This window comes from Spea bombifrons, chromosome 1, assembly GCF_027358695.1.
Source record: "Spea bombifrons isolate aSpeBom1 chromosome 1, aSpeBom1.2.pri, whole genome shotgun sequence".
NCBI classification, from domain to species: domain Eukaryota; kingdom Metazoa; phylum Chordata; class Amphibia; order Anura; family Pelobatidae; genus Spea; species Spea bombifrons.
The window spans coordinates 126,623,498-126,650,794 of NC_071087.1; the positions used below are offsets into that span (position 1 = coordinate 126,623,498).

The 27,297-nt window shown below is 38.9% G+C and overlaps 1 protein-coding gene across 1 annotated transcript in view; it reads right to left on the reverse strand.

Moving 5' to 3' along the window:
• The window catches only part of CUX2 (cut like homeobox 2), a 158,157-nt gene that overhangs the window by 66,081 nt on the left and 64,779 nt on the right, over positions 1 to 27,297 (reverse strand). Inside the window, exons 2-3 of the mRNA XM_053473143.1 lie at positions 10,804 to 10,914; positions 9,015 to 9,062 (exon numbers count right to left, since the gene is read on the reverse strand). Of these exons, the coding sequence (XP_053329118.1) occupies positions 9,015 to 9,062; positions 10,804 to 10,914 (159 nt within the window). The remainder of the gene's footprint in view (positions 1 to 9,014; positions 9,063 to 10,803; positions 10,915 to 27,297) is intronic.

Consider the following 27,297-nt stretch of genomic DNA (forward strand, 5'->3'; position numbering starts at 1 on the left):
CCTCTACAGTCTATCCTAAATGCTGCTGCTAGGCTTATCTTCCTTGCACGCCGCTCCTCTTCTGCTTCCCCACTCTGGGAAACCCTCCACTGGCTCCCTATTACCTTTAGAATTAAATTTAAAGGACCTCCATAATACTGTTCCTCCATACATTTCTGCTCTCATAAACAAATACTCTCCTACTCGATCCCTACATTCTTCCCATTGGATAAGGCTCTCCTCCTCACTTATCACCTCTTCCTTTTCCCGTCCACGAGATTTCACTCGGGCTGCTCCATATCTCTGGAATCTACTTCCACCAAACCTTCAGCATTCACCCTCCCTCCCAACATTCAAGAAACATCTCAAAACCCACTTCTTCAGAGAAGCATATCATCTTAGCTGCTAGAACTTCCCTGTCATTGATACAACCCGCAAACTACCTCTCACCCCTTGTCACACACTGGGTAAGCAGGTTAGTGAGGGGCCACGGTGCAGGGATAGCGTTGTCTGTTTGTACACTGCGATTCATAGTGCAAGGTAGACAGGCACACAGCAGACAGAAGTGCGGGACTGGAACTAGCAAGGCTGATGCTGAAATAGAAGCCCACCGGCAGGGCACACAACTGGAAGCTCACTGGCAGAGCACAGGACTGGACATGCTGCTGGAAGCCCTCAGGCTGGGCACACGACAGGAAGCCCACTCGCAGGGCACACGACAGGAAGCCCACTCGCAGGGCTGAAGGCAGGAGCAATACAGGATCAGGTTCAAAAGGAAGCCAGGAACAATTCAGGACCAGGGCAAAACGGTCCTATTACTACAATGCCAAGGCCCAGTTTGCTGGTAGCTACAGCCCTTTATACTGCAGGGCAGCAGGTAACAAGGCCAGGTGACAACAATAGGAGGAGAGCAGAAACATAGGCAGAGCGGCCACTAGAGGCTGAACTAGGAACAGTCCAAAAACCTGAATGCACAATACAGGAGCCAGGAAACCAGGGCAGAATGTCACACCCCTTCTCTGTGCCTTATGTTTGTCAACCCATTCCCTCAAGATCGTAAGCTTGTGAGCAGGGCTCTCTCCACCAAATGTATCGGTTTGTCTTAGTCTGTCAATTCTCGTCTTGTCATACCCCTTGAATATATGTATTGTATTAAGTGTTGCATAAATTGTTGACACTATATAAATAAAAGATAATAATAATAATAATACTGTTTAAATATTCCCCATTTGCTTATAGTGACAAGGAATATTGTGTTGTAAATGTATGTGGAACATAAGAGTATTGAAGATGATCTTGCATAACCATTATAACCCATGTACCCTCGATGTCCGGGCCAGGCCCCCCAACCAAGTTAACTACCCAGTAATTGACACGACACCAAGAGTGAGGTTGAAACCACCACAGCCACTTTAATTTATTTAACCTAGCCATTGCCATGCAACCTAAACCCAAACTAGGTGCGTTAAATGGTAAGCTTCTGTCTCCGGCTGTGCAAAATGTAACTGCCCACCAAAACACCACAAACATGGGACAAACTGCACGAGGTAGGGTGACATACAAAATGGCCCCTAACATAATGATACCCGTCATTATGACAGTTGCACATTCAACAATAGTCTTGATTGATCACTTGTTTTCCCAAATAATCTTGTCTTATGACCTTTCTCCCAAGACGTATAGTATAGTTAATCCAAGCAGGTCTCCATGAGGACCATTAATGTAAGCCTGTCTAAGTAAGAGACAATGCTCCGTTTTGCAGCAATAGCAGACTAGTGTGGCATGGACGGCCATTAAGAGAAGCCACTCGCTAAGGTAATTCATGCATGCTAGGTAGCTGTGCATATACATCGTGGAGTAGTAGACTTCACTACATTGGTTCTGGCAGTGTCCGTTGGTTTAGGCTTTGTGGAAATCCCTGGTCAAAACAAAAACAAACTCAAAAACTACATGAAGTTTTTTGTCTACAGCTCTTTGTTTTGTATTGATTTCTTTCATGAACCCATATGGAGGTCATTGAAGGAACCCGATGCCTGATGTGTTATGGACAATTTGTGGTTTACTAGGAAACGGCCAGATCATGAGTAGGGAATAGGTCACGGGCTGATTCTTGTCCCCAGATCTCATTCTCCTGCACCACCTTCATTTGTCATAACTCCTTTTTGTTCCACCTACCTCCTCACACTCACCAGGGGTCAATCCTGCCATAATATCACTTTTTTCATGCCCCTGGAACTGTTTTGTCATAGTTACTGTTGCTTCTTTTGACTATGTTTCCCATGTATGATTGATTGTTGGTGCTGTGCTGCAACACAGAATAGTACTTACAAATGTATGAGTGCTTTGAGGTCTTGGATGTACACATCAATACGACTGTACACAAATTTTATGTGTGTGTTAAGCTTTTGATGTCACATATGGCTTGCATATGATATGTATGTTTTGCCTTTAAATAAAATAAATCAAGCGACGGAGTAGTATTTCAGTAACATAACAGGGCACCTCTGGGATCTACCCAGAACTCTGCAGCTAATGGAAAATTGAGGCATTCATCACCTATGTGCATATATCCAGAGCTGACTAATAACAGGGGGGAGCAGCTGGGAAAGTAAACCACAAACATTTCTAATTTTACAATTCGCTTCACCATTGCTTCCCCGTTAGCAACACAGTCTCTATATGGGGTAGCTTTCTTTGTCCTTAATAGCATTTATTTCTCTGTCAGATGGGGAAATAAAAGTCTTCATTGACATTTTGGGGAGTATCTGAGTTTCATAAAAAGCACTCCTCCAAAATATAACACTTTACATACTTCAAGCAGACAGGTATTTTTGTCTTTAACATGCCTGGTGGTTTAAGTAGTTAATCCTTTTTAAAGCCTAATTAAATATTTTGAATTTTGGGCACTGAGACAGATCAATCAGTCACTTGATCTCATAGATTAAACTTCCAGAATTTGATATACCGAGCAACAGTAATTTGACACAAATTAGAAAGGAATATGCGTTTCTTGACTAGCAACAACACTTCATTGGCATACAGGCAGATGCTATGCACTTTGGAGCCATTTTCCCTTGACTTTTACGGTAATAAATAGGACTGTTGTCTAATGGGATTGCATTCTGCCAGCATTGTAGCTCACTCCTATCCAACAAATAAGAGTAGAAAGATTAAAGGGTGCCAATCAATGGGACTCATAGTACAGAGGTCCTAAAAAAAAAACCCTTGTGTAGTAACTTGTGTCACCCCCTGCACAGATTCCAGATCTAGAATGGCTGTTTAACCAACATTTAGGGATTTAGCTACTACACAAATTGCAGGCGAGCTGAAACATTTAATCTCACCAATGTATTTATACACCATGAAGTGCCATACACCTCTCCTACAAAAAAGCGGTTAACACTCCATTATATGTAACCTCACACAAGGTCGGTTTGAAAAGTTTTAAGACTTTGTTACACATTGTGATATAGAATCAGTGATCTTCGCTGATCTCATGTACAAGGGAAAAGTATAAACATATCCCCACATGTATAATAGGCATATTGAAAGATATGGGTATTTCTTGGACTTACTCCTTTGGTATAATAATATTGCACTCAATAAAAGGTATTTTCACACTAAGCCTAGAATTTAAGAATTTAATAAATCCATACCTTCAAACATTTGAATGGCCATTTAGTTTTTGAAGGACACTATTATTAAGACTCTCACAGCTTAAATGCTTATTGTTAGTTATGCTATAGAGCACTCAATACACCTAGAGTAACTCTCTGAGCTTCTAGCAATGAGGAACACCAGGGCAAAAAAGTATGCGGACACATGACCATCACACCTATGTGTGTGGTGTCATGAGCTTGTTGAACATCCCATTCCAAAACCGTAAGCATTAATTTGCTGCTATTTAGCCAAACGACCATTTATGAGATCAGGCACTGATATTGGACGAAAAAAGGCATGGATTGCCATCAGCATTAGAATTCATCACAAAAGTGGGAATAGGGTCAGAGCTGTGTGCAGCCACTTGAGATCCTCCACACCAAACTCGTCAAACCATGTCTTTATGGACCTTGCTTTGTGCACAGGGGAGCAGTCGCACTGCAACCGCAAAGCCTTCCCCCCAAAACTGTTCCCACAATGTTGGAAGCAACATGTTGCCCTTCACTGGATCTAAGGGGCCTGGCCTAACCCCCTTGAAAAACAGCCCCAGACCATTTTCTTTTCTTCATCAAACATTACAGTAGACACTATACATTCTGGTTGGTAGCCTTCTCCTGGCATCCGCCAAACCAAGATCCATCCATCAGACCTGATTTCCTGAACTGGTAAAGGTGGCATCCTATGACAGTGTCATGTTTAAAGTCACCAAGCTCTTCTGTATGACTCTGTGTGATTCTACTGCCAATATTTGTCTATGAAGATGGCAACCAATGTGCTTTATTTTATACAACTGTTAGCAATGGGCTTAAACGCCTAAACTCAATAATTAGGAGAGGTGTCTATGTAATTTTGGTCACATAGTTAAACTATACCCCATAAGAGAACCCCTGGTTACTAGATTAGCCTGTATTCTATTCTGCAAAGCACTGACTGAAGCCTAACACTAATGAAGACCCAGTATTCTGCCTACAGTAATTTCACCCAGGGCTACACTTAATTTAAATCTATTAACAGTGCTGTTTTAATGGCATTATGTAATTATACTGTGAATAAAAGACTACATATTCACACTGGGATAACAACCCTGTGTTGTTTTTTTCATATTTCATGTGGCCTTTTTATAAAAGTTTCTTCTGAGAATTAGCATAACAAAACCGATAATTCTGATGTTTCCAGCCATCTATCACACTAAAATTATGTTTAAAATAATGATTAGAATAAATGGAAGTAATTAATTGTATTTTCCCCCCTTACAGTCTAGTCAGCTTAATTTTACCTTTTCAACTAATAATGAGAAAATAATTTTTGTGCTCTGGGGGTTAATGATATGTAACTACTAATTACATGTTGCAAGCCATTCATCAAAATTCCCATCTGTGCTACTTGATTATGTTTGCTAAATCATTGCTTTGAATTATCTTTTGTAAAGCAACTTTTGTAATTAGCAGGGCTCTCGTCTTGCGCCGGTTCTTCTGTACAAGGATATTCAAAGTTTGGCCACTTCAAGCAGCCTTCATTCAGCCTGCCAATTACACAGATGCAGTGTGTTCTTTGCTTCAATGCTATGAAAATATATGGTTTTCCTTTATTTTGACAAGCAGTGTGAAAGGAAAAGAGACCTATGTGGGCTTGTGTATTAGTGCAAACGCTGCTTACTGTGGGCTAATAGGTCTTAGTATCCAACAGCCTCCATTAGTACCATGCTGAGAATCCTTGATTAGCCAGTCCGTCTATCAAAAAAAAAAATCTGTTCACCTGACAAAGCGTGGTTAGATGAGGAGCTTTATGTTAATTTTTAATTAACTGTTCAGCTCTTTCTATGCATATCAACCCAGAAACATAACATTTGATGGCAGATGAGAACCATTTGGTCCGTCTAGTCTGCCTGTTTTTCTTGATGTAAACGCCAACCTTAACCAGTCCTTGGTCTTGTCTTTGATTTATAATAGCTATATACCAATCTCATGCGTGTTTAAATTTCCTCACTTTGTTAGCCTCTACTGCTTCTGTTGGGAGGCTGTCCCACTTATTTACCACTCATTCAGTAAAGTAAAACCTCCTTCAATTACATCTAAACCTCTGGCCCTCTAGTTTTAGGTTATGGCATCATGTTCTAAAATGTATCTTATAATACATCTATTATAAAATCTTAAATTTTTGTATGTGCTGAATTGCTGTACTGTTTCACATTTTTGCTATTGGGTTTTTGAACATTGTAAAAATATAAACACTTTTTCAAAAATATATAGTGGTTGTGACAGTCTTTATATGATATGTGCACCTCCTATCACTTTACATTGTTCTGTATCTAACCCGTTGGGGCGGGCTTGGAGTGTTTGCACTGCCTTTGATTGATTTATACTCACATGCCGCAATAGCTTTTTTTTTTACTGATAGTGTGCCACCTAATAGAGGGGCGTAGGAAGGGTGAGGTGAGAGAGGCACTTGCCTCAAGCGCAGCTGCGAGGGGGGGGGTGCAGCCTGCATGATCAAGGATCTCCCTAACCAGCCCAATATCAGGGCAGTGTATGTGTATATGTGTCTTTATGGGCAGGTGTGTGTAAAGGCAATGTGTATGGGCAGGTGTGTGTAAGGGCAGTGTATGTGTATAGGTGTGTTTGTGCAGGTGTGTGTAAAGGCAGTATATGTGTATATGTGTGTTTATGGGCAGGTATGTGTAAAGGCAGTCATGTGTAAGGGTAGTGTATGTGGATATGCGTGTTTATGGGCAGGTGTGTGTAAAGGCAGTGTATGTGTATATGCATGTTTATGGGCAGGTATGTGTAAAGGCAGTCGTGTGTAAGGGCAGTGTATGTAAATGCGCGTTTATAGGCAGGTGTATGTAAAGCCAGTGTATGTGTATATGCGTGTTAATGGACAGGTGTGTGTAAAGCCAGTGTATCTGTATCTGCATGTTCATGGGCTGGGGTGTGTAAAGACAGTGTCTGTGTATATGTGTGTTTATGGGCAGGTGTGTGTAAAGGCAGTGAGTATGGGCAGGTGTGTGTAAGGGCAGTGTATGTGTATATGTGTGTTTGGGCAGGTGTGTGTAAAGCCAGTGTCTGTATATGTGTGTTTATGAGCAGGTGTGTGTAAAGGCAGTGTGTATGGGCAGGCGTGTGTAAGGGCAGTGCATGTGTATATGCATGTTAATGGGCAGGTGTGTGTAAAGACAATGCGTATGGGCAGATGTGTGTAAGGGCAGTGTATGTGTATATGTGTGTTAATGGGCAGGTGTGTGTAAAGGCAGGGTGGAAGGGCAGTGTATGTGTATATGTGTGTTTATGGGCAGGTGTGTGTAAAGGCAGGGTGGAAGGGCAGTGTATGTGTATATGTGTGTTTATGGGTAGGTATCCCTTACGAAAAAATTACTGCAGTTTTTCTGAAGTAATACTGCAGTTTTTTGGACATGAAAAAACTGCAATACTGTACTTTTACTGCAGTATTACTGCACATTTACTGCAGTTTTACTGCATTTGTACTTCACTGTACTGCAGTTGTACTGCAGTTATTTTTGTACGAAGTACAATTGCAATAAAGCTGCAGTACATTGAAGTACAATGCAGTATAATTGCAGTAAAAAAAAAAAGCGCAGTAAATGTGCAGTAATAATGCAGTACAGTGAAGTACAAATGCAGTAAAACTGCAGTAAACGTGCAGTAATACTGCAGTAAAAGTACAGTATTGCAGTTTTTTCATGTCCAAAAAACTGCAGAAAAACTGCAGTAATTTTTTGTAAGGGATGTGTAAAGGTAGTGTAGGGCAGTCGTGTGTAAGGGCAGTGTATGTGTATATGCGTGTTTATGGGCAGGGATGTGTAAGGGCAGTGTATGTGTATATGTATGTTTATGGGCAGGTATGGGTAAAGGTAGTGTAGGGCAGTCGTGTCTAAGGGCAGTGTATGTGGATATGTGTGTTTATGGGCTGTTGTGTATAAAGGCAGTATATGTGTACATGTGTGTTTATTGGCAGGTGTGTGTAAAGGCAGTGTGTAAGGGCAGTGTAAATAAAATAGTCTCTGTAAAAAAAAAGCTGGGGGGCACAATGTTCCATTCTTGCCTCAGACGCAAAAGGAGCTAGCTACGACTCTGACCTATTATCATATAATCACATTACATAAGTTATGGTGGGTAAAAGGTGATGGAAACCCTTCCACTTAAATTTAAGGGGTAGTAGAAGTATTATTAAACACTCATCTACACACACCAGACAAGCCAGAAGGCTTGCTTTTCCCTCAGAAATCTCATAGTGCTTTCACAACCACAAGGGATCCATGTATAAAGTGGATATAGAGGCAAAGGTGATAATTGTTAACCGTGTTTGCATGTGCCTACCCAGAATCCCTTGTGGTTGTGAAAGCACTATGAGATTTCTGAGGGAAAAGCAAGCCTTCTGGCTTGTCTGGTGTGTGTAGATGAGTGTTTAATAATACTTCTACTACCCCATATAATCACAGAAACACACAAGTACACGTCCCTGCTCATACAGACACACACACAGAAGTACACATCCATGCTCATACAAACACAAGTATGCATGTATGCTCACACATACACACACAAAGTACACATCCATGTGCACAGACACACACAGAAGTACACATCCATGCTCACAAACACACACAGACGTATTCTCCATCCATTCTCATACACACACACAAGTGCACATGCATGTTCACAGACACACACAGAAGTACACATCCATGCTCACAAACACACACAGAAGTATTCTCCATCCATTCTCATACACACACACAAGTGCACATGCATGTTCACACACACACACACACACAAGTGCACATGCATGAATACAAGTAATATATTTATATATCCCGGCCCCGCTTACCTCTCTCCCCTCATGCAGCTTTCCCTCTGGATGCTCATGTACAATGTGCGAGCAGCCTTGGTTTCACCGTGGGGTCACGTGACATCATTTTTATCTCCCCATGCCTGTTCAAAATAGTTTCGAAAGGGCCCTTCCGACCTTTCTAAACAATTTTGAACAGGTACAGGGAGACAGGAAGAAAGAGTCGCAAGGGTCACCCCGTGTCCCCTAGAGGCACCTTATAGTTACGCCGGTGATGATAGAACCTATACAGATCACCTTGTTTATTGGGTTGTTGTATTATTAATTTTCAGCAGCAACTTAGATACTTACATAATACTCATCATTAGACATCTGAAATCTTTCCAATAGAACCTTACTGTTACCATAGAACTCAACTGTTACCATGATCAGTGAATGGTTGCAGAAAAGAAAAATGCTAGGATCAATCACTGTTGTATTGTTTTAGTACCAGCAACCACTCCTTTCAGTCGTTCCAGACAACTCAAAACCGAAGAATAATAAACGGAATAAACTAAGGGAAGTCTTACCTCGGCTTGAAAGCTTTTCAGAACTGGCGCTACTATTTCGCGGATTTCCTAGGGAAAAAAATGGAACGACTTAACAAAAAATAGAGAGAGGGATAAATATGAGGAAAAAAGAGTTTAACAATGGCAAGGAAGACAATTTTTCCCAAATGTATAAAGTCTAAGGAAATAAAGAATAAACAAATGATTATAATCATGATAATACCTGGGAACTTTCTAAGTGCGGGAACATATCTAAAGTATTTGGCACATGGGGCAGATTTTATATGTACCACCCCCCCACACACACTTTAAGATGTAAACAAAACACCTCCACAAAAATTAATGCTTGCAAGTATATTTATTGCACAGATTTTTAAACAGTATGCTAACTGGAAAAAAATATAAATATAAAAAATAAAATACATTTAAAAAGTTTAAATAAACAATAATCACTGCTTTCCATAATAACCTTGAAATTCAGACATTGACAGTGGTACAGCATAACTCCCAATACTATATAGTGAGCCAGACATTGCTAATGGTACAGCACAACTCCCATCACTATATACATTGCTAATGGTACAGCATAAGTCTCATCACTATATATATATATATATATATATATATATATATATATATACATATATATATATATATATATACTGAGCCAGACATTGACAGTGGTACAGCATAACCCCCACCACTATATACTAAGCCAGACATTGACAGTCATATGACATCATGAGTGATGAGTGGCACCCAGGTACACTACTGTCTAAGTGCACTGAGAGAATCCAGTGATATTAACCCTTTAATAATATATCAAAAATACTCTATTGTAGTTAACAATCAAATGGTTCCACTGAAGATGATTGCACTGGTTACTACTATAGCAGCTGCACCGGTTTTTAACAATGTCACCAAAATTGCTCTTTTTATATAACCTCCACTATTCAAGGGGTCCCAGTACTTTATCGATTGTATTTAGTATTTCAGTAATGCATGATATGCATTTATCAAAGCATTAAAAAATGTATACTAAAACAGTTATCAGGCTGAAAATAGGCAGTGTATCTGTTAAGTGGATTAACTAGTGCAGCTCTAGCTGTAACTCCAGTACCCGGTGTAGTATGGCGCAGTTGTCATAGCGGTAGGAATACTCTGGTCATGATGTAAACAATTGTTGTGGCTGCACTGTAAGGAATATATCTAAAACGAAGAGCAATAAGGCACAGAAGAATAGGAACTAAGTGAATGGTATGGTCTGGAATCAATTTTGGCTCAGTTTTGATCAATTCTGGAAGCCTGTTAAGCTGTGACCTTTATCAGCTCTCTAGTGCTTTACAAGGAGTTAGTACAACTATCTTCAAGAACAGTGAAGGCGTTATTGAAGATATTGGATGTGTAACCGATGTGGAGTCATGAGTCTGAGGGTACTTTCCCTGAAAAATATTCTTTCCTTGTTACAGAACACTCATTGGTATGCAGCGTGGGCTCACTCAAGAGCGAATATGCAAGATACACCCTGGTGAAAATTCTGGTGAAAAGTCCAGCAGTAGCCTTTGCTAACCATTTCATGATTTTAATGATTAATGAGAAGGTCAAATTCAAAGCCAAATCATCCCTCTTCAGTATTATTTAAATCCAATGTCTGAGAAATAATGATTAACAGCAGAATGGATTTGCTTTTTATATTTTTTTTAAACCTATAGCTATCACATATCGGACAATACATTGCGGTCACAGAAAATTAAACATGAGATAAACAAGCCTGGGAAAAGAAGTCGAAAAAAAAGTGGCCATACTATACCTCTGGGACATTTTTCTTAAACTCCCGGCTGAGTTCAATAAGCCGCTTGTGGGAATGCTCACTCTCTTCCTGCCGCGCGGCCAGCTCTGATGCCAAGGAGTTCAGTTCTTTCTGAAACAGGGAAAAAACAGAGAGGTTGTTTTTTTTTTTTTTAATATCATACATAACCCGTCTCATGTCCAGGTTTGCGAACTTCCAAGTCTGAGACACAGCCGCAATATTGACTGCGAGCAATGAATTATTTAAGGAAGAAAACTATGTATTCAATGCAAAAAAAATCAGGATGGCTTTTAGATAATGAGAAGCTGCTTATAATCAATATCCCTCAGTAAAGTTTATTTCAAAGCATTTCGATGGCCTCAGTTCACTAGTAACTTTTTTAGCAGCGGTGGGGGATATTGTGTAGCGTTCTCTGGGATTTAATGCAACAAACGGTTTGCTGCCAGCTAATATATATCAACAGGAGGGAATGGATCCAGCCTTCACTTCCTTATGCTTAAGTGTTCATAAATAAGCCTTTTAAAGATATATATGGCTTTTTAATCTCAGTGCAATACGGTAAATGGACCCACCTTCTGTACGTTACAGATTAAATTAAAGGCGGTTTAATGTAAGTATAGTGTATAATTAAAGAATCTATTTAAAAAAACTACACAGGGGCACCCCAATTACATAGAGAACACCCCATTGGCTCTCTTTGTCTTTTTCTTTCTCTACTTTGTTCTTATAGTCGCACTTCTGTCAAAAAGCACGCTCTTGGTTCTGTATCTTCTGGTATGCCAGACACTGCAGACTACAAATCCCATCATTCTCAGGCGCATAAAAGGTGGGCCAAGTATCATTTTAGTTTATTTCAGACAAGGATTTCCAGAAGCGGTTGAAGGATTGTGTGAATCAGCCTTCATCAGCCTGAAATCCATGTTGTACAGGATGTTTTTCTGTGAGGGCAACCCCTGCGTATCACTTGTACAAAAACTATTTCTGTATTCTGATTTTTGCCCATATTAATACATTATTCGGTTTTTTTTGTATCTATAATCTCCCAGACCAATATTGCAAATTGGCATGTACAGCTTTGTATTAGATCACCCTAATCTAGAAACATAGTTGACGGAGTCTGAGGATTATATAGATCAGTGCTTCCCAAAGTGGGCGATACTGCCCCCTGGGGGCTGATGGAACTGGTGTAATTGGGGGGCCTTGAGTAAAAATTAGGGGACGGTGGAAGCATAAAGAAAGAAGAGGAATTTTTAAAATAACGTAACTGAATGTTTCGTCTGTTGTGTAACATTGAGTTAAAGTCGTAGCGATTACTTTATTTTCCAAATAAACACACAAAATGGAAATTATATTTATAACCCAGTGCTTCCCAAATTGGCCGATGCCACCCCCTTGCAGGCACTGGATCAGATTTTTTCTTGGGAACCTCTGATATCGGTGGTCTGCATGCACCATTGCAAAACATGGTGCTCCTATTTAATATATGGGTGATGGAATTGGGAAGAGATGAACAGGGCACAGGAGCCAAGGTTCTGTGCTCATTTTTAAGGTCTTAAAAAGCTTTCTTTATAAAAATGTCTTAAGTAGAAAAAAACAACAAGTTGGGCCACTTTGCATCTCACATAACCAGTATGTCATCAAAAGAAGTAAGTGGCTTTTTGTAGAAGCACAACTTATAGGAGCTCAAAATATTTGGTGCACATGAGTCTGTCACAGTCACAATGTGAGTAAAATACATTATTCTTCTTATAAATAGGCGGTGACTACATGTTGCTAAAGTTCTGCAGTATATCCACATTCATTAAATGAAAAATGTTCCTGTTTGGTTATTTGAAATGTTGGCTTCTGCTGCTTTGAGCACGTTTATGGAAATGTATTTTTTAATATGCAGGTATAGCAGTGGTGCACTGTTTGCAAATTTATATTACATAGAAACATAGAAAGTGACAGCAGATAAGAACCAGCAGGCCCATCCAGTCTGCCCAACCTCTGAGTACTTTCCTTTAGTACCTGCCCTTATCCTATATCTAGCTTGGCCTTATGCCCATCCCATGCTTGCTTAAATGCCCTTACTGTATTAAATGCCCTTACTGTATAAATGTATATTGCTTCCTTTCTGCCTTCTAGATCTCTAAATTCCATTAAATTGGATAAGTACTATAACACGAGGCACAACGCTCCGCTCTGGTTGCAATAGTGTCCATATGAAAGGTCAATGGTGTACATTGGTTAGCCAGCTGCGTATGTCTGCCATACGTTTCAGTACCTTGGACAGGGTTGGAAGTGGGAAGCATACTAGTGTTGTTAGCAATGATGCTTTTTCATGTCCATGTAGATGAATGCATGATACTGTCCTAAGCCTCATCAAGCAAGTGCTCATTTCTACTACCAAGTCATTCTAAACTGCAAGCATGTGCAGGTACCTTAATTCTAACTGCAGAACCTTCCAAACACTCCTGTAGGAGTCTACCTCTCTGGCAGATGTCCTCTTCTGTAGAATGCTACCTCTCTATGTCCTGTCCCGTAGAAGCCTACCTTTCAGACGCATATTTGTTTAATTAGAACTGCAACCTGAATCAAGATATGTTCACTTTTTTAAAGGCTGCCAAAACTTGTCATTCATTTTGCCATCCCAACCCCAGGCCTTCAAACATGTATGGGTTTTAAAAAAAGAAACTGCTTTGTTAATCACTTCCTTAATGGTGAATAAAGCCCTAAGTCAATTCACTTGTCACTCTTTTCACCACTGGCTATACTGGAAGGGTAACAAAAGTCACTGTATGATAATCAACAGCAAATAAATAGTATCCTCTGCCTCCAAAATCTAACCTACCATTACTTAAATGCATTAACTCAGCAATAATATTTAGTAATCTGAAGCTGAAGGGGTTAAACCCACAGTCTCCAGTGTAATTATACAAATGGCCGAGCTTAATTCACATGTGCTTTTATTTAAATGAAAAGAATGACTGGGATTTATAACAGCTCCTCTGACACAGTAATGCAGCACAACTGATTGTCGGTTCCAAAGATGGCATCTTCCACGGACATCAACATATAAACAATCACATTTTGGTTTTACAAATAAAAAAATAAAAATAAAAAAAAAAGGAAAAGAAAGTAATTGTGATATAATGACTTTACAGATGTTAAAAATTAGACTTTAATTACTTTTGAAATACTGATTGGGCAAAACAATTAAATATTTACCATCTATACAAAACACTTAAGACTAATTAGGAAGACTTAAGTATAATTTACGAGCAAAAAGGTAATACATCACTTACATTATAATATCACGGTCAATGTTCTGCATAAAACAACGTCCCCAGGGGCACTGGAACCCAAACAATCTGGTGGAGATCACTCTTTACTAAGCTATAACCCTTCGATGAGAGATTGGTGTTTGGCCCTACCCATCCCCCACCTAGATACCACCTACTCTGCCCCACTCAGACCCCCTGTCAAGTCTTTTCCCATCCCCCTTAACTCAGGCACAGCCCATCCATGCCTTCTACAGGGGCAGAGCTCTCGGGGGACAGATATGGGGAGTGCCAAGGTATGTATAAGACCGTATATTCCAGCCCACCCTTTGTCTTAAGGTCCTGCACAGTTTTTTTAATAGCACCAGTACTACTTTTCAACTGGTATTGCTGGTCATAATTTTTTTCTTTTGGTAGATGTACAACTTAGTTGAGATTCTTCAGTCTTAAACATTATGCATTATGCTCATTTTTTTCATGGCATCAGTAAATCTACCTGTATTCAGGGACTGTTGTGCGCTCCCCTAGTGGTAGGGTTTCGGATTGAACCCCGATAACTCTCATCTGGTAAGCCAGCCTACTGCGCACCAAGCCATATGAGGCACAGACGCATACAAACTCTCTGTAGAGCAAGTGGAGACCGACAGATCTCATATATATCTTTCTACTTGAGTGAGGTTCGTATTCTAAGCAAGTTGCAGCATCTGTTTTATAGGTTTAAAGTAGGTCACTGATGTCTTTTTTTGCGCAAAACATAAAAAGATTTTTTTTTAAGTGGACAGTCTCACTAATTTTTGAGTTTACTGGACTTTTTTTCCAGTTCTAAAATACCGGTACGTATTAAATAATTATTTGTAGAAGAAAGACATGTACATTGCTATGGGAGACATTTAATGAACCTAGTAAATAAGACTATATGTTCCTTTATGATGGCACTGCATATACTGTCAGCCGTTTCCAAATACTGGTTAATTACCTTAAACCTGCACTATCCCCACCGGTGGTTTTGTATATTATACGCAACATGATTCTCAGGAGTGCTGTTGCTTACCGCATAAACACACCTGGATTTGATTTCCTCGCTGGTTATAATGTGATAACAGCAATTGCTTCGCTGTTTCCAGTATATTATGTATTAAGTCGTTTAACCTTTCACTGTGCAAACTCTAAAACAAAATGTATCGTCTCAACAGACAAGCACACAACGGAGTAGTCCCTGAAACAACTATTTTGGGTATGTCGCCATTCTTCACCCCATCTTCCCATTAAGTGGGGATAGTCATTTCCAGAATAAAAGAGCAGACAGCTGATTGATATGACCTGCTCTCAGCCAGCATATCTTGGCCTGATCACATCAGTCTGCTGTTAAACCTAATTGGGATATTAGCAATTAGTGGTGAAGATCAAAGCACATCATGTGCATACACTTTGTATCACTGAGAATCATGATGCCTGACGTTAGGAGGCTCAAACACGACCAATATTCCATATATAATTGGCTGCATTAGCCTGCTAATGCAAGCTGACCCTAGGGAGAGGAAGAGAGAGATGTGTTCAGCCTCCCGGCCATACCACACACACACAGCATGATGTGAAGCACGCACACATCACCTGTTCCATATGAGGAGCTTTATATGCTTCCTAGCATTCAACACATTCCCCGGAGAGATGGGGTTCATAGAAACATGGAGTTTCACTCTTAATCAGACTTTGGTATCATTTTTAGGTGCTATAAAACTTCCATAAACTTTTTTTATAGAAACAAAAATGGGAAAAATTAAATATATGCAATAATTATTTTCTTTCCACCATATTGTGATCTACATTTACTTTGTAACATGAAGAATTTATTAGGTATAGATTAGTTTGCTCTTGATAGTGTATTTTCCATTCAAAGTGTAGTTTATTTGGATAATTACACATTTACTAAATTTACATTAAAAGGTTTGTTACAAATGAAATTACAGTGGTTACTGTACGGTTACACATCACTACCTTTTTTTTTTATATATTTTTTTTTATCTAAAGTAAAATTAGACTTTAAAAGGGCTGTATTGCCCTTCATAATGCACATAGATATGAAATATTTGCCATTTCATTATGTAATATGAGCAGCTTCTACTAAGAAGATTCTCCAGCAAGAATGACTGAGGGACCCCTGAAAAAAATCATAGTCTAATGGTTGAGGAGACTGAAGATTTCTCATTAAGCATTATACAGGGCCAGCCAAGCTCTTCTTGCCACAGAAGCTCATTCGGATTGGCTCTTCATAATGTATAGTGATGTCAAGGAGCAGAAGCACAACCCTCCCGCAAATTCTCGGTCAACTCTCCCTTAAGTGCATAAATAACATTGTACTTTCTCATTCAGATCTTAGAAAATTCCATACCCTCCTTGACATCTGCAATAGCCATAGTAATTCTGGTCCACCATTTTGAGTGAATCGGATAAGCGCCTGTTTATATAGAGCCTGCCTTTTTACCTCCCTGTTTCCTAATAGATTGCTCACACGAGCACTAACAGCCACTCTTCCCAATCTGCCAGTGTTTACCCTCTTGCTGTGGATATTGACAGATGCCGCGGAGTAGCTTCTCACTGCTCCTGAGAACAATCTTGTAGGAAATCAGGAATGTAAAGTGGAAGCCTGCAGCTATAAGGCTCCCCAGACAGCCAATGCAAAATCAATACCTACACACATCAGCCTACAACAGGAAAGCATCCATGATAGCTAAATCATTACTTTCAGCAAGACGAGCCATCTTTTATTTTTGGGTATAGCTCCCAGCTGAGCATTACTCTATTACTAATGAAGAACTGCCTCTGTCAAGGAACTAAATGATGTTCGTGTCAATCTCCATGTCTATGATTTACCCCAAATACCCTGCCTAACTTAGAGCTATACTTGCCCTTGACCATGTTCTTACAAACACTCTTGGGAAGGATGATTATCATAGGTCCTGTTATCCACCAGCGGTAGGCCAAGCCTGTGAGGATCTGGTAATTCATTCTTGTGCAGCTGCTATGGTGCTACTCTAGAGAAGTGTCCTTCAACCCTCTCCTCAAGGCACACCTAACAGCCCAGGATTTAGGTATTACTCAGGGGTGTATTACTTATTAAATATTAGAATTATTTGTGTATATTGGGGTTAAGCACCTCATCTACTACACAAGTGCCTCATTAATGGTGACTAGAGAATGTTTAGAAATGTGCGAGAGTCAAAGTGGGTAAAAGTGTTGCAGTACCTATGGTTCAACTCTATGGTAAGCAATATAGCCACGTGAGAATTAGATGGGATTCGCCAAGATTGGGGTATCTTAATGAAGTAGCAGGCTAAGCAATATTTATCCATATGGATCTGGCTATTGCAAAAGGCAGAGATACAGAGGACTGTGCGAAGGGAGTGATGGTTCAGTATACCAGCAGAACATTATATGATCTGAAAACATGATAAACCATTGAATAGGGTGATCTGTGAAAACCTTCGCAAATAATCATAATAATCATTCTAAAATCCATGATTAGTATTTTCTCTGTGCTATCAAATGCGACATAAACTATACCAATATCTCAACTTAATTCCCAAACCTACTGTTTTGTTTTTTGTTTTTCTTTATATTTGCTTCAGGCAGAAAACCACATCATAAGAAAAAAAAAAAAAATTAAAAAATATATTGGAAACAAGTTCAATATCACGGCCTTTGAATACATATCTCCCTAATAACAGTTTAACCAAATCCAAAAAAAAAAAAGACTAAAAAGTGATTGATTTCAGTACAGACAGGTCTGAGGCATAATGATACATGAAGCTGTAAATGCTGCACGATGCAGACAAAGACCAAGATGTGTCTTTAAAGGTTCAAAATAATAGCGTGGTTGCAGATGGTTTTATATTTTTTGTTTTGCATCTAATTGCAATCAAGAGCAGACATCTGACACATTGACAGCATCAGCAAAATTGCTGCTGAGAGCACAGAATCTTTGTCTAAAAATAATCAGACATTCTGTGCACCACTGTTTGTTATAATGGTAATCGATGCTGGAGGCTTTGAATTCCATCAATGTATAGATCTGTTCTGTTCTGCTTGGTGATTGTGTTCCGTGCGCTCGCGCTCTCTCAGCTGAAGGCAGAGCAGACGCACTGTGTGATTAAGATAAGCTCAGATACTTTTCATACATTCCTTATCAGGTCTAATTCTCCACCAGCCAGAGATGTTTCACAGCGGTTAAAGATTAGTTCAGCTTCTCAGACGCCAAATCTGAGGGGCATTGATCAATAAATCAAATCAGGGGCAATCAATGGCCCAATAAGGAGAGTCTAGCCAATGCATTATTAGTGGCGCCCGCAGACCAAGAGCTTTCATCAAAACATTGCTTTTTTGGCTCCTTTCCAGAAGCTGGTCTGGCTAATAGACTCCCACAGCAGTGGAGCTTCATCCCAGCAGAAGAGCAATAAATTTCTCATCAAACAGCCGATAGAGAAACAAGATGAACATCTGTTTTGCTGCAATGAAACTCCTGTGTTCTTCAGAATAAAATGCTACCTGCAAACCAAGTCTGACAGGCCACCCCAAAGGCAGATATCATTTCAGCGGAGCGTGGCTCTTTTTATTTCTGGTTATTTCAATGCGTTAATTTAAGGTGACTTTGTATTCTTCACAGCCGCCACTACAGCTTTATCAAAGCATATTCCGACTGAGTCGATATTAAGAACCATCCTGGGATCCCATACTATGAATGCAATTTTATGATACCCATTATGTGGCAATGCAACTTCATTAAAAGCTGTTTATTCCCTCTAAGTATTTTAAAGTACTATCCCTCAGCCATGAAGGATAGTCTTCCCACAGACCAAAGACTGCAAGCTTTTTTTTTTCTTTTTTTCCAAGGAGAATTTCCTTGCAATATGTCTTTCTCTGCAAGACAAGAAATCGCTGTGCTTTATTTAAGAAGTAAACGCTGGAAGATTTTTACAGTCATCTGACGGATGGTTACCGCTGTTTTTTCCATAACCTTTACAGCACCACAAATCCATGTCTTTTGTTGGGCAATGGAGATTAAGAATAAACCTCTTTTTTACAATCCGTTGAGCGGTTACATACTGGACGTAACTCTAAAGAGCCAAATAATATTCATATTAAGGTTTCCTTAACAGCCGAGCACCACCACACACCTATATAGACATATATATATATATGTATATATATATATACATACATATACACTGATATTCACACATATACTATACTATATATAGTATAGATAGAGGATACATATAAAGAAAGATACACTGATACGGGAAGCTCAGGGAATCAGTCACCCAGTCACACCCTTGCTAAATGACCCATTAGACTCACAAACAGGCATAATGAGGTGTTCCCTCATTATACCTCCCAACAGTGCACAAAACAGCCCCAAGTTTCAGGCACTGTCCTGCCAAGCTGCCCCAATGTCCCAATTTTGTAGAGAACAGAATTACTCATTGGGTAGCAGATCACACATTTGTTTCATTTCTGACCCATGGAAGGCATTATTCAGTAGAAACCGTGGATTAACCAAAATTCACACACTATATATTGATCAAGGCCATGTCGATGCAGGGGAATTGCAACTTCATGAGCATGGATTCAGGATGTTGGGAAACAGATCTTATGGAGCTCAATACTGTTGAGATTGGATTATGGGCTTCCTGAAAAGTGCTAAGCAAGGCGCCATGTAGCTAATGCACAGAGCAGGTTGGTCTCTAACGCTATACTTCTCAATAGCCACAGCATACAATTAAAATTCAAAAAAGTGAAAGTGAAAAGTACATAGACCCATTTGGCTAGAAATTAACTTGCAATAAAACGCTGGGGACAAATGAAATTTGTTTCATTGACTTTTGTACTCATTATCTTAATTTACGGAAATAGCCATACAAATGCGTGCCGGTGCTTTCACAGATCTTTTATGCTTGAAGAGCTGTACTACTGAAAAAAACTACTGACACAGCCAATTTCATAAAAAAACCTCATACTACATAATTTATGGTTAATGTGAAACAGGGGGAGATAAATGGTTGTGGCTCCTAATAGAGGTGTCTTTGGCATGACTACCTGAGAATTATGGGAGTTTTACTAGCGTCAAAGTTTAGCTTTGTCTATTCCAAAAATTACAAAACATACAAGAAAAATGGTAAAAGTTCAGTGATGTATACCCATGGAGTAAAAAAAAAATAAGGTGGATTGCATTGTCTTCTAGAATTCATCTTGTGAAATAATCTGAGAAGGGCTCTCCTCAACTTTTTTTCTAAATCCAAATTGTTCAAAGATGTACTACTTGTGAAGTCCTGTTACCCATCATTAGGGAAGCTGCTGATATTGTGGACAGTCTGATTGAATTCAGGGCTGAAGCAACAAAGTCTTCCCAGTGTCAACTCCCCAAGGGTAGTGTAAAACATCAAGCACCTAGCCATGCAGTCTGCATTTACAAACATTTTGAGGAGCTCAGTGAATGAATCTGTGGTGCTGTGATAGGATGCCACCTTTGCAAGTCAGTTTGTGAGATTGCTAGATATTCCACGGTCAACTGTAAGGGGAAGCCAATAGAAACTGCTGCAACAAGTCACAAAGCTAAGTGCTGAGTTGCATGGTTAGTAAAAGTCACCAACGCTCTGCTGACATAGCTGAAGAGTTCCAACCTTCCACTGGCATTAATATCAGTACAAAAACTGCATGGCGGGAGCTTCATGGAATAGGTTTCCATGGCTGAGCAGCTGCATGCAAGCCTCACATCACCAAGTAAAATGCCAAGCAAGGGTAGGCAGCAACATTGCTCATGGTGGACATTTACAGGGGTCTGTAGCGGACAATTTAATGTTGTTCTATGGACAACAACCCTTGTACGGACACTTTGCCTATCCCTAATGCCAATCGTCGAGTGGTGTAAAGCGTGTCACCACTGGACCCTGGAGCAGTGGAAACATATTCTGTGGAGGGAGAAATCTTGCTTATCTGATTGGCAGTCTGATGGGTCTGGGTTTGGCGGATGCCAGGAGAACACTACCTGCCTGACTGCATTGTGCCAATGGTAAAGTTTGGTGAAGGAAAGATAATGCTATGGGGCTGTTTTTTTCAGGGTTTGGCCCACTTACTTCCAGTGAGGGGAAATCTTAATGCTTCAGCATACCAAGAAATTTTGGCCAATGCTATGTTTCCAACTTTGTGGGAACAGTTTGTGGAAGGCACTCTTGGGTATCTCTCAAGTCACAAATCATCAAATGTCCATGTATTAGCTTCTCAAATGATTTGTATCACAAGTAATGCAAAGTAGAAAGGTCTGCCTCATGCCGACTCATAGGTCGAATAGGACACATGTCTACCTGCACATACAGGGGAAATACTTACCAACAGTACAAAAGCCAATGGATTCCACTGTTATAAGACAGAACAAATCAAGCAACTTATTACATATATTACAATGCATTGAATGGATATATTATTTTTGTTAAGGGAAACTGAATTCTAGCTCATGCCATTAGTTAAAATAACTACATATATATTTCTAGTTCAAGGTTAATTCCTTCAATGTATTTGATTTACTTTAGTACCAAGTAGTACAAAGGCTATATATGGCTGCTTTACACCAGCAAAATAGAAATCTCCACATTTCCTTGGAGAAAACTAAGTGCATTTTCGCCTTCCAGGGATCCTTGGAGATCACAACTGGAATGAGATTTGAGACAAAAAGAACTTAGCTGTTATATAATAAAAGATGTTAAACAAATGTTGGCATCTCACTGGGGACGTGAAGAGCTGCTTGTGTTTTATATATAAAATGTACATTACCTGCAAGCTAGTATCCATTTTCATTCAGATGCACAAAATATTGGGATTATATATTTAACAGCTTTTAGCATAACTAAATTCAAACTCTCCATTTCTTGATTTTTTTTTCAGTGTAATTGCTTTGGAAATCCTGAGGTTGTCTCCTTTCTCCTGACCTCACCTTTACAAAGATCATATGGTGATGGGGGAGGCAAAGTAATAAAGAGTAATAGATCGTAAGAACACATATTGTTCTTTTTAACCTGTAAACACCATAGTATAGCATTATTTATTCTGAAGGGACTGGGATAGGATTCTGCTTTAAGCATTCCATGACAATACTTACTTTGGCATAGTCCTCCATGGTGTAAACGAGCCAGTGGGGGAGATCAGAGATGCCTCTGGTAACTAGCCCATTGAGCAGTGGCGCTCTGATCACCCCCATGGACCTGTCCCTCCTAGTCAGCCATGGCCAGAATATACCACTGACTTGCACCACACAGAGCTGTGATAAATAGAATTAAAGGGTAGCTCCAACTATTGTTTTATAACAAGTATCAGATTCAAATGAAGTATTAAAAGATATTGTGCTTTTCTCTTTTTCAAAAAACGTTCTAGTTTTTGAATAATATGATAGAATTTTTGGAATAATATAATTTTCCCAGGCAGTTGCATATCTCAATCACCAAATCCTGTATCCCATTCTGTTGCTTTGTACACTCAGGCATGGCATGAGTATGCTACTCCCCGGCTTCTTTTATCGAGGCTGTGTGTTTGTGACACTGCTGCTGGATTTAAGGCTGTGGATCCAATAAATGTGTATATTCTGTTCGACAGTCTCACTGCCTTATTTTTGGAGTGTCGGAAACAGCCTCCAATTAATCAATGAATACATATACACTATATAAATTCAAATGTAAATATGCAATTAAAATAAACAATTCTAAACATTGTTATGAGATGCACTACATGTTATATTCTATATACCCACTGAGCTACGGAATTATTGTTATTTTATTATAATTGTGCTATAAAAAGCAATAATAGGGAAATGAACAATGAAAGCAGACACCTTAACACCAATTTTCTTAATTAAATTTGGGTTTGCTTTGTTAACATTGCATGTCCTGATTTGTTCCTTGCTGGAAGAGGGTACAAACTATTTAGGATTACGGGTACTAAATACCTTCCCATCCACAAGCAGTTCTCTCTGGGATACTGGGGGGCCTATATTTTTTTTATTTTTTCATTTTAAACCAATAAACAATTTGGGTTTTCAAAATAGTTTAGTAAACTACAGTTGAGAAGATCTGAGTTCTAAGTCAACTTGAATGATCTGAACTATGAGTTGTTTTGAAAGTGCTAGTATGTGAGTGCACGTGATATAAGCATACCTGGGAACTCTCAGGGGTTTTGCCCCAATGACAGGATGTAGGGGTAGGTTCTTAGAGTCACACAGTCTGGCACTTCCTATTCTTCATTGCTGTGATCATATATTACTCCCAATTGGTGCTTTTGCTATAAATATGTCATGGTTGATATCCCTGCTTGAATGCAAGTGACTCAATGAAGTGTATCTTTAAATAATAAGAAGTCAAGGTTTCCATGAGGACCGGAATTAGAGCCATTTGGCCAACACAATTGGCAAGTGACTACATAGAAACTTCATTATAGGCTATTAAAGGGATAATATTTTAAGAGTCTCAGGCTCAGCTCATTTATTAAGTTCCCAGGTATGGGTAAAAGTTGAGTTTGGTCAGTTGAGTTAACTCTTAACATGACTGACCAATTTTGTATTATGTATTGCAACAAGCTTAATTGTTATATTAGCTATACCATTAATACAATCTCTAGGAGTACATCATAAAGGTGTCTTTCTTTTATAACGACTGACATAAAATGTTTTAGCAAACAACAGGATTTGGTGTGCAACATATAAATGTGTTTATAAAAGCATCACATTTAGGCAAAGTCACTGCCGTAGAGAATGACTTTGCTAAAATCAAGGAAAGCACAAACTGGGATATAATTGCACTGTTGCTGCATCATCTGTAATCGATACCATCCGGGCCTGCCACCTCTCGTAGAGTCCACATTGGATTGTGAGCCAAGAAACAGCAGGTTGTTAAAAAGTCCAATAGCTCTTTCTCGCTAATGGGTGGCCTGTTCTCTCGACCCTGCTGGTTTTTTAAATAAACCCAAATTCCAATAATTGTTTAATGTTTATTTCTGTTTTGTTCTGGTTCAAATCACTTGCCTCCGTATGACAGAAATTGATATTTTGCGCAGGTTGTAAATCAGGAAATTGTTTATTTTATCTCAGAGCGGTCGGAATATGTTTACAATAAAGTAATTTATAGTCGAGAGTCTACTGGACTCCAAATAGGTTTCTTCAAAATCCTTCTTCAATTTGCGCTGTGGGAATTCACTTTGTAACGTGTATTTGGGGTATAAATATCTCTTGAAGCACTAATTCTCTAGCATACTGATTAATACACCGAACCTTGCTATTCTACACAGCACGTTAACTCAATGTTCTAAAAGCCAAACGCTATCTTCAAATTCATCTACATTATTTTGTATATTTACATGAGGAATAAAAAAGTAACCTTAGGTGTAAAGATGATCAATTGTCAAATTAATAATAATAAAAAAATAATAATAATAATAAAAAATATATATATATATATATATATATATATAAATATATATATACATATACATACCGGTGTGTGTGTGTGTGTGTGTATATATATATATATATATATATATATATATACCCGTGTATGTTGTATGTATATATATATATATATATATATATATATATATATATATACACATACACATACATAACATACACAAAAATGTATTTAAATTAGTGCTGGGTGCAAACCTGTTAATATTAAGGCCACATGATTTCTAATCTGGTTTAATAAAATATATATACTTTACATTAGCATCATGCAAGTCATAATAAATTAGGATTTGCCATTCCACAAGAGTAGATTTGCCACAACATCTGATTAATACTTGTTTTCACTAATACAAAGCTACAGCCTTTCCCAGTGAGCAGCTTTCTCATCACATTACGGGAAATTTAAATGGACTCGGAAGATGCTATTTTTCTGCCTCTTGTTGATCACTTTAAGCCAAGCATCTGAACATTACAAGAAGGAAGGAGCAATACATTTCAGTGTATTTTGTTTTAGGTGGAATATGCCCGATTACTGTTAAACTCCTTTAGTCATGTCTGCGGGATTACCTAAGGGAGTTGGTATTTTTCTACCTGATGTCCCGCTTTAAATAGAGAGGGCAGATGGTTTAAAGAAGAATAAAATATTGATCACTATGTTATTAAATATTATTATTTAGGATAATGGTAAAAGATATATCATTTATAATTATTATATAATTATTTTCATATTTTCTCTGTAGAATGGATTAGACATGATAGTACACTCCACTCCCCTTGTCTCCACTAGTTCATAGCAAACCGTGGATAGACACAATGTAAACCGCGATATTCTTACAATAAATCAATAAGCACATATTACTTTTTTTTGCAAACAGTGTTATTATTCGTGCCACCTGAGTACACAGAATGAACCCGTAGGTAAATGTGTGTCAGCACCAGAAAAACCTGTTTTTCCGTATAACAAACCCTATTCCCCACAACCTCTAATGGACTTCTTTGCAAATCCATGTATCGTCCAGCTGCCCCATCAGTGGAGGATCCCGTGAACATGAATGTTACTTTTACTAAACACTAAATACACACATTATAGAAATGTAGATAATTACGACACAAATTGAACAATGATAATTAGCACACACACATACACATTTTTGAGAAACGGCTCATAAATGCACAAAAAAAACCTACATTACCTTCATTACATTATCTATAATGCCTTTTTGCTACATACACATCTATTCATTTATGTGATTATTCTTATTCTGCAGAATGCTAAAATAAAGATCTTAGCTTCATGCATCTATGCTAGTCAAGAAAATGCAAACAATTCACTTAAAAACATTATTTAATTTATGCTTTTAAACGTCATCTTCTCAATATATGGTCCAAGGTCTGACAAACCTCATAAGAATTTTATGCAGAACCAAACATACTTCTAACCAAAATAATGGCCCCGAAATAGTTTTGTGTAGCTTCTAAATCATATAGGTATTTGGCAAACCTTGCCCAGGTGAAGGTTGAGCCGGAAGCTCATTTTGAGCAATCAATGGAATCCACTGTTGACCTTGTAACATTGGGGTTATTCAAGGGAAATTCTGTTTTCTCAACCCCGATGATAATGTTTGATCACTGATTTTATAGCAGTTTGTGAAAAGAACGTTTTGCAAGCGAGATCCACAGTCTGTCGTTTACCTAGCCGGTGTAAAGTTGTATGATATTCAACATATTACAGTGAGTATAACTTTACAAGAATCACAAGCATTCTACATTAACTCAGTATATGGCTACCTGCAACCTAAACCCGATACATGAAGTATTCATAATGTGTTTATTAAATGCAGATTTGACTCATCCAGTTGAATTTGTTATAATCTATTAATGTTAAAACAAGAATACCCAGATGTGCGGGGGGTGAGCTGCTCAAACGAGCTGCAATGGTTGCCCCCCTCTGCCTGGCAGACTCACATACTGTTTGTCCAACAACACCAAATGTTTTGTAACTGAAGAATGATTTGGCGGAGGCACCGTGCTTTCCAGCTCCCAGTAGTCACTGCTTACCCAATTGCACTTAGGGGGAATTTATGTTACTGATTTAGCTGTTTGGTTCAATGGATGCTGTGAAGGACATGATCAGATGTTGTAAGAACGAGAAACGAAACAGGGGTTAATCTGTCGACTGTAAATACAAGTTTGTAATATTTAATACTGCAAATCCATAAAAGCTGCATATTTATTTGTGAATTATGTTCATATTTCCATTTTCACAAAAGGACTACCTCCCTATAAATTGTTTACCTCTGAACCAGGCACCATGGTTATCTCCAAATACAATTACACCGGTGAGCCAACCGCACAAGCTTTTACAAATGACAGGAAGCAGGGTTTATATACATAATCAACCTTGTGTACATTCTGGAGAAAAGCAGACAATCGTTTTTTAGAACCAGAGATCCTGTTTAGGCTTGGACTGGCCATCTGGTGTACAAGTACAAGGCTCATTTTTTGGATCTTCCCAGGTTTGATTGTGTGCTAAATTATGGGCCTGTCTGGAAATACCCGTCCGCGCGCTGCGTGAGCATAAAAACGTAGTGTGCAGCCTCTGAGTAGGGTCAGTCCCTAAAGTGCCAGTGCCACCTCGTTATCCCCAGTCTGGTCCTTTTCAGTTATCTCAAATAGTTAACCAATGCTGGACCTAAATACACAAAACATATAAGTTTGGACATTGTTGATATC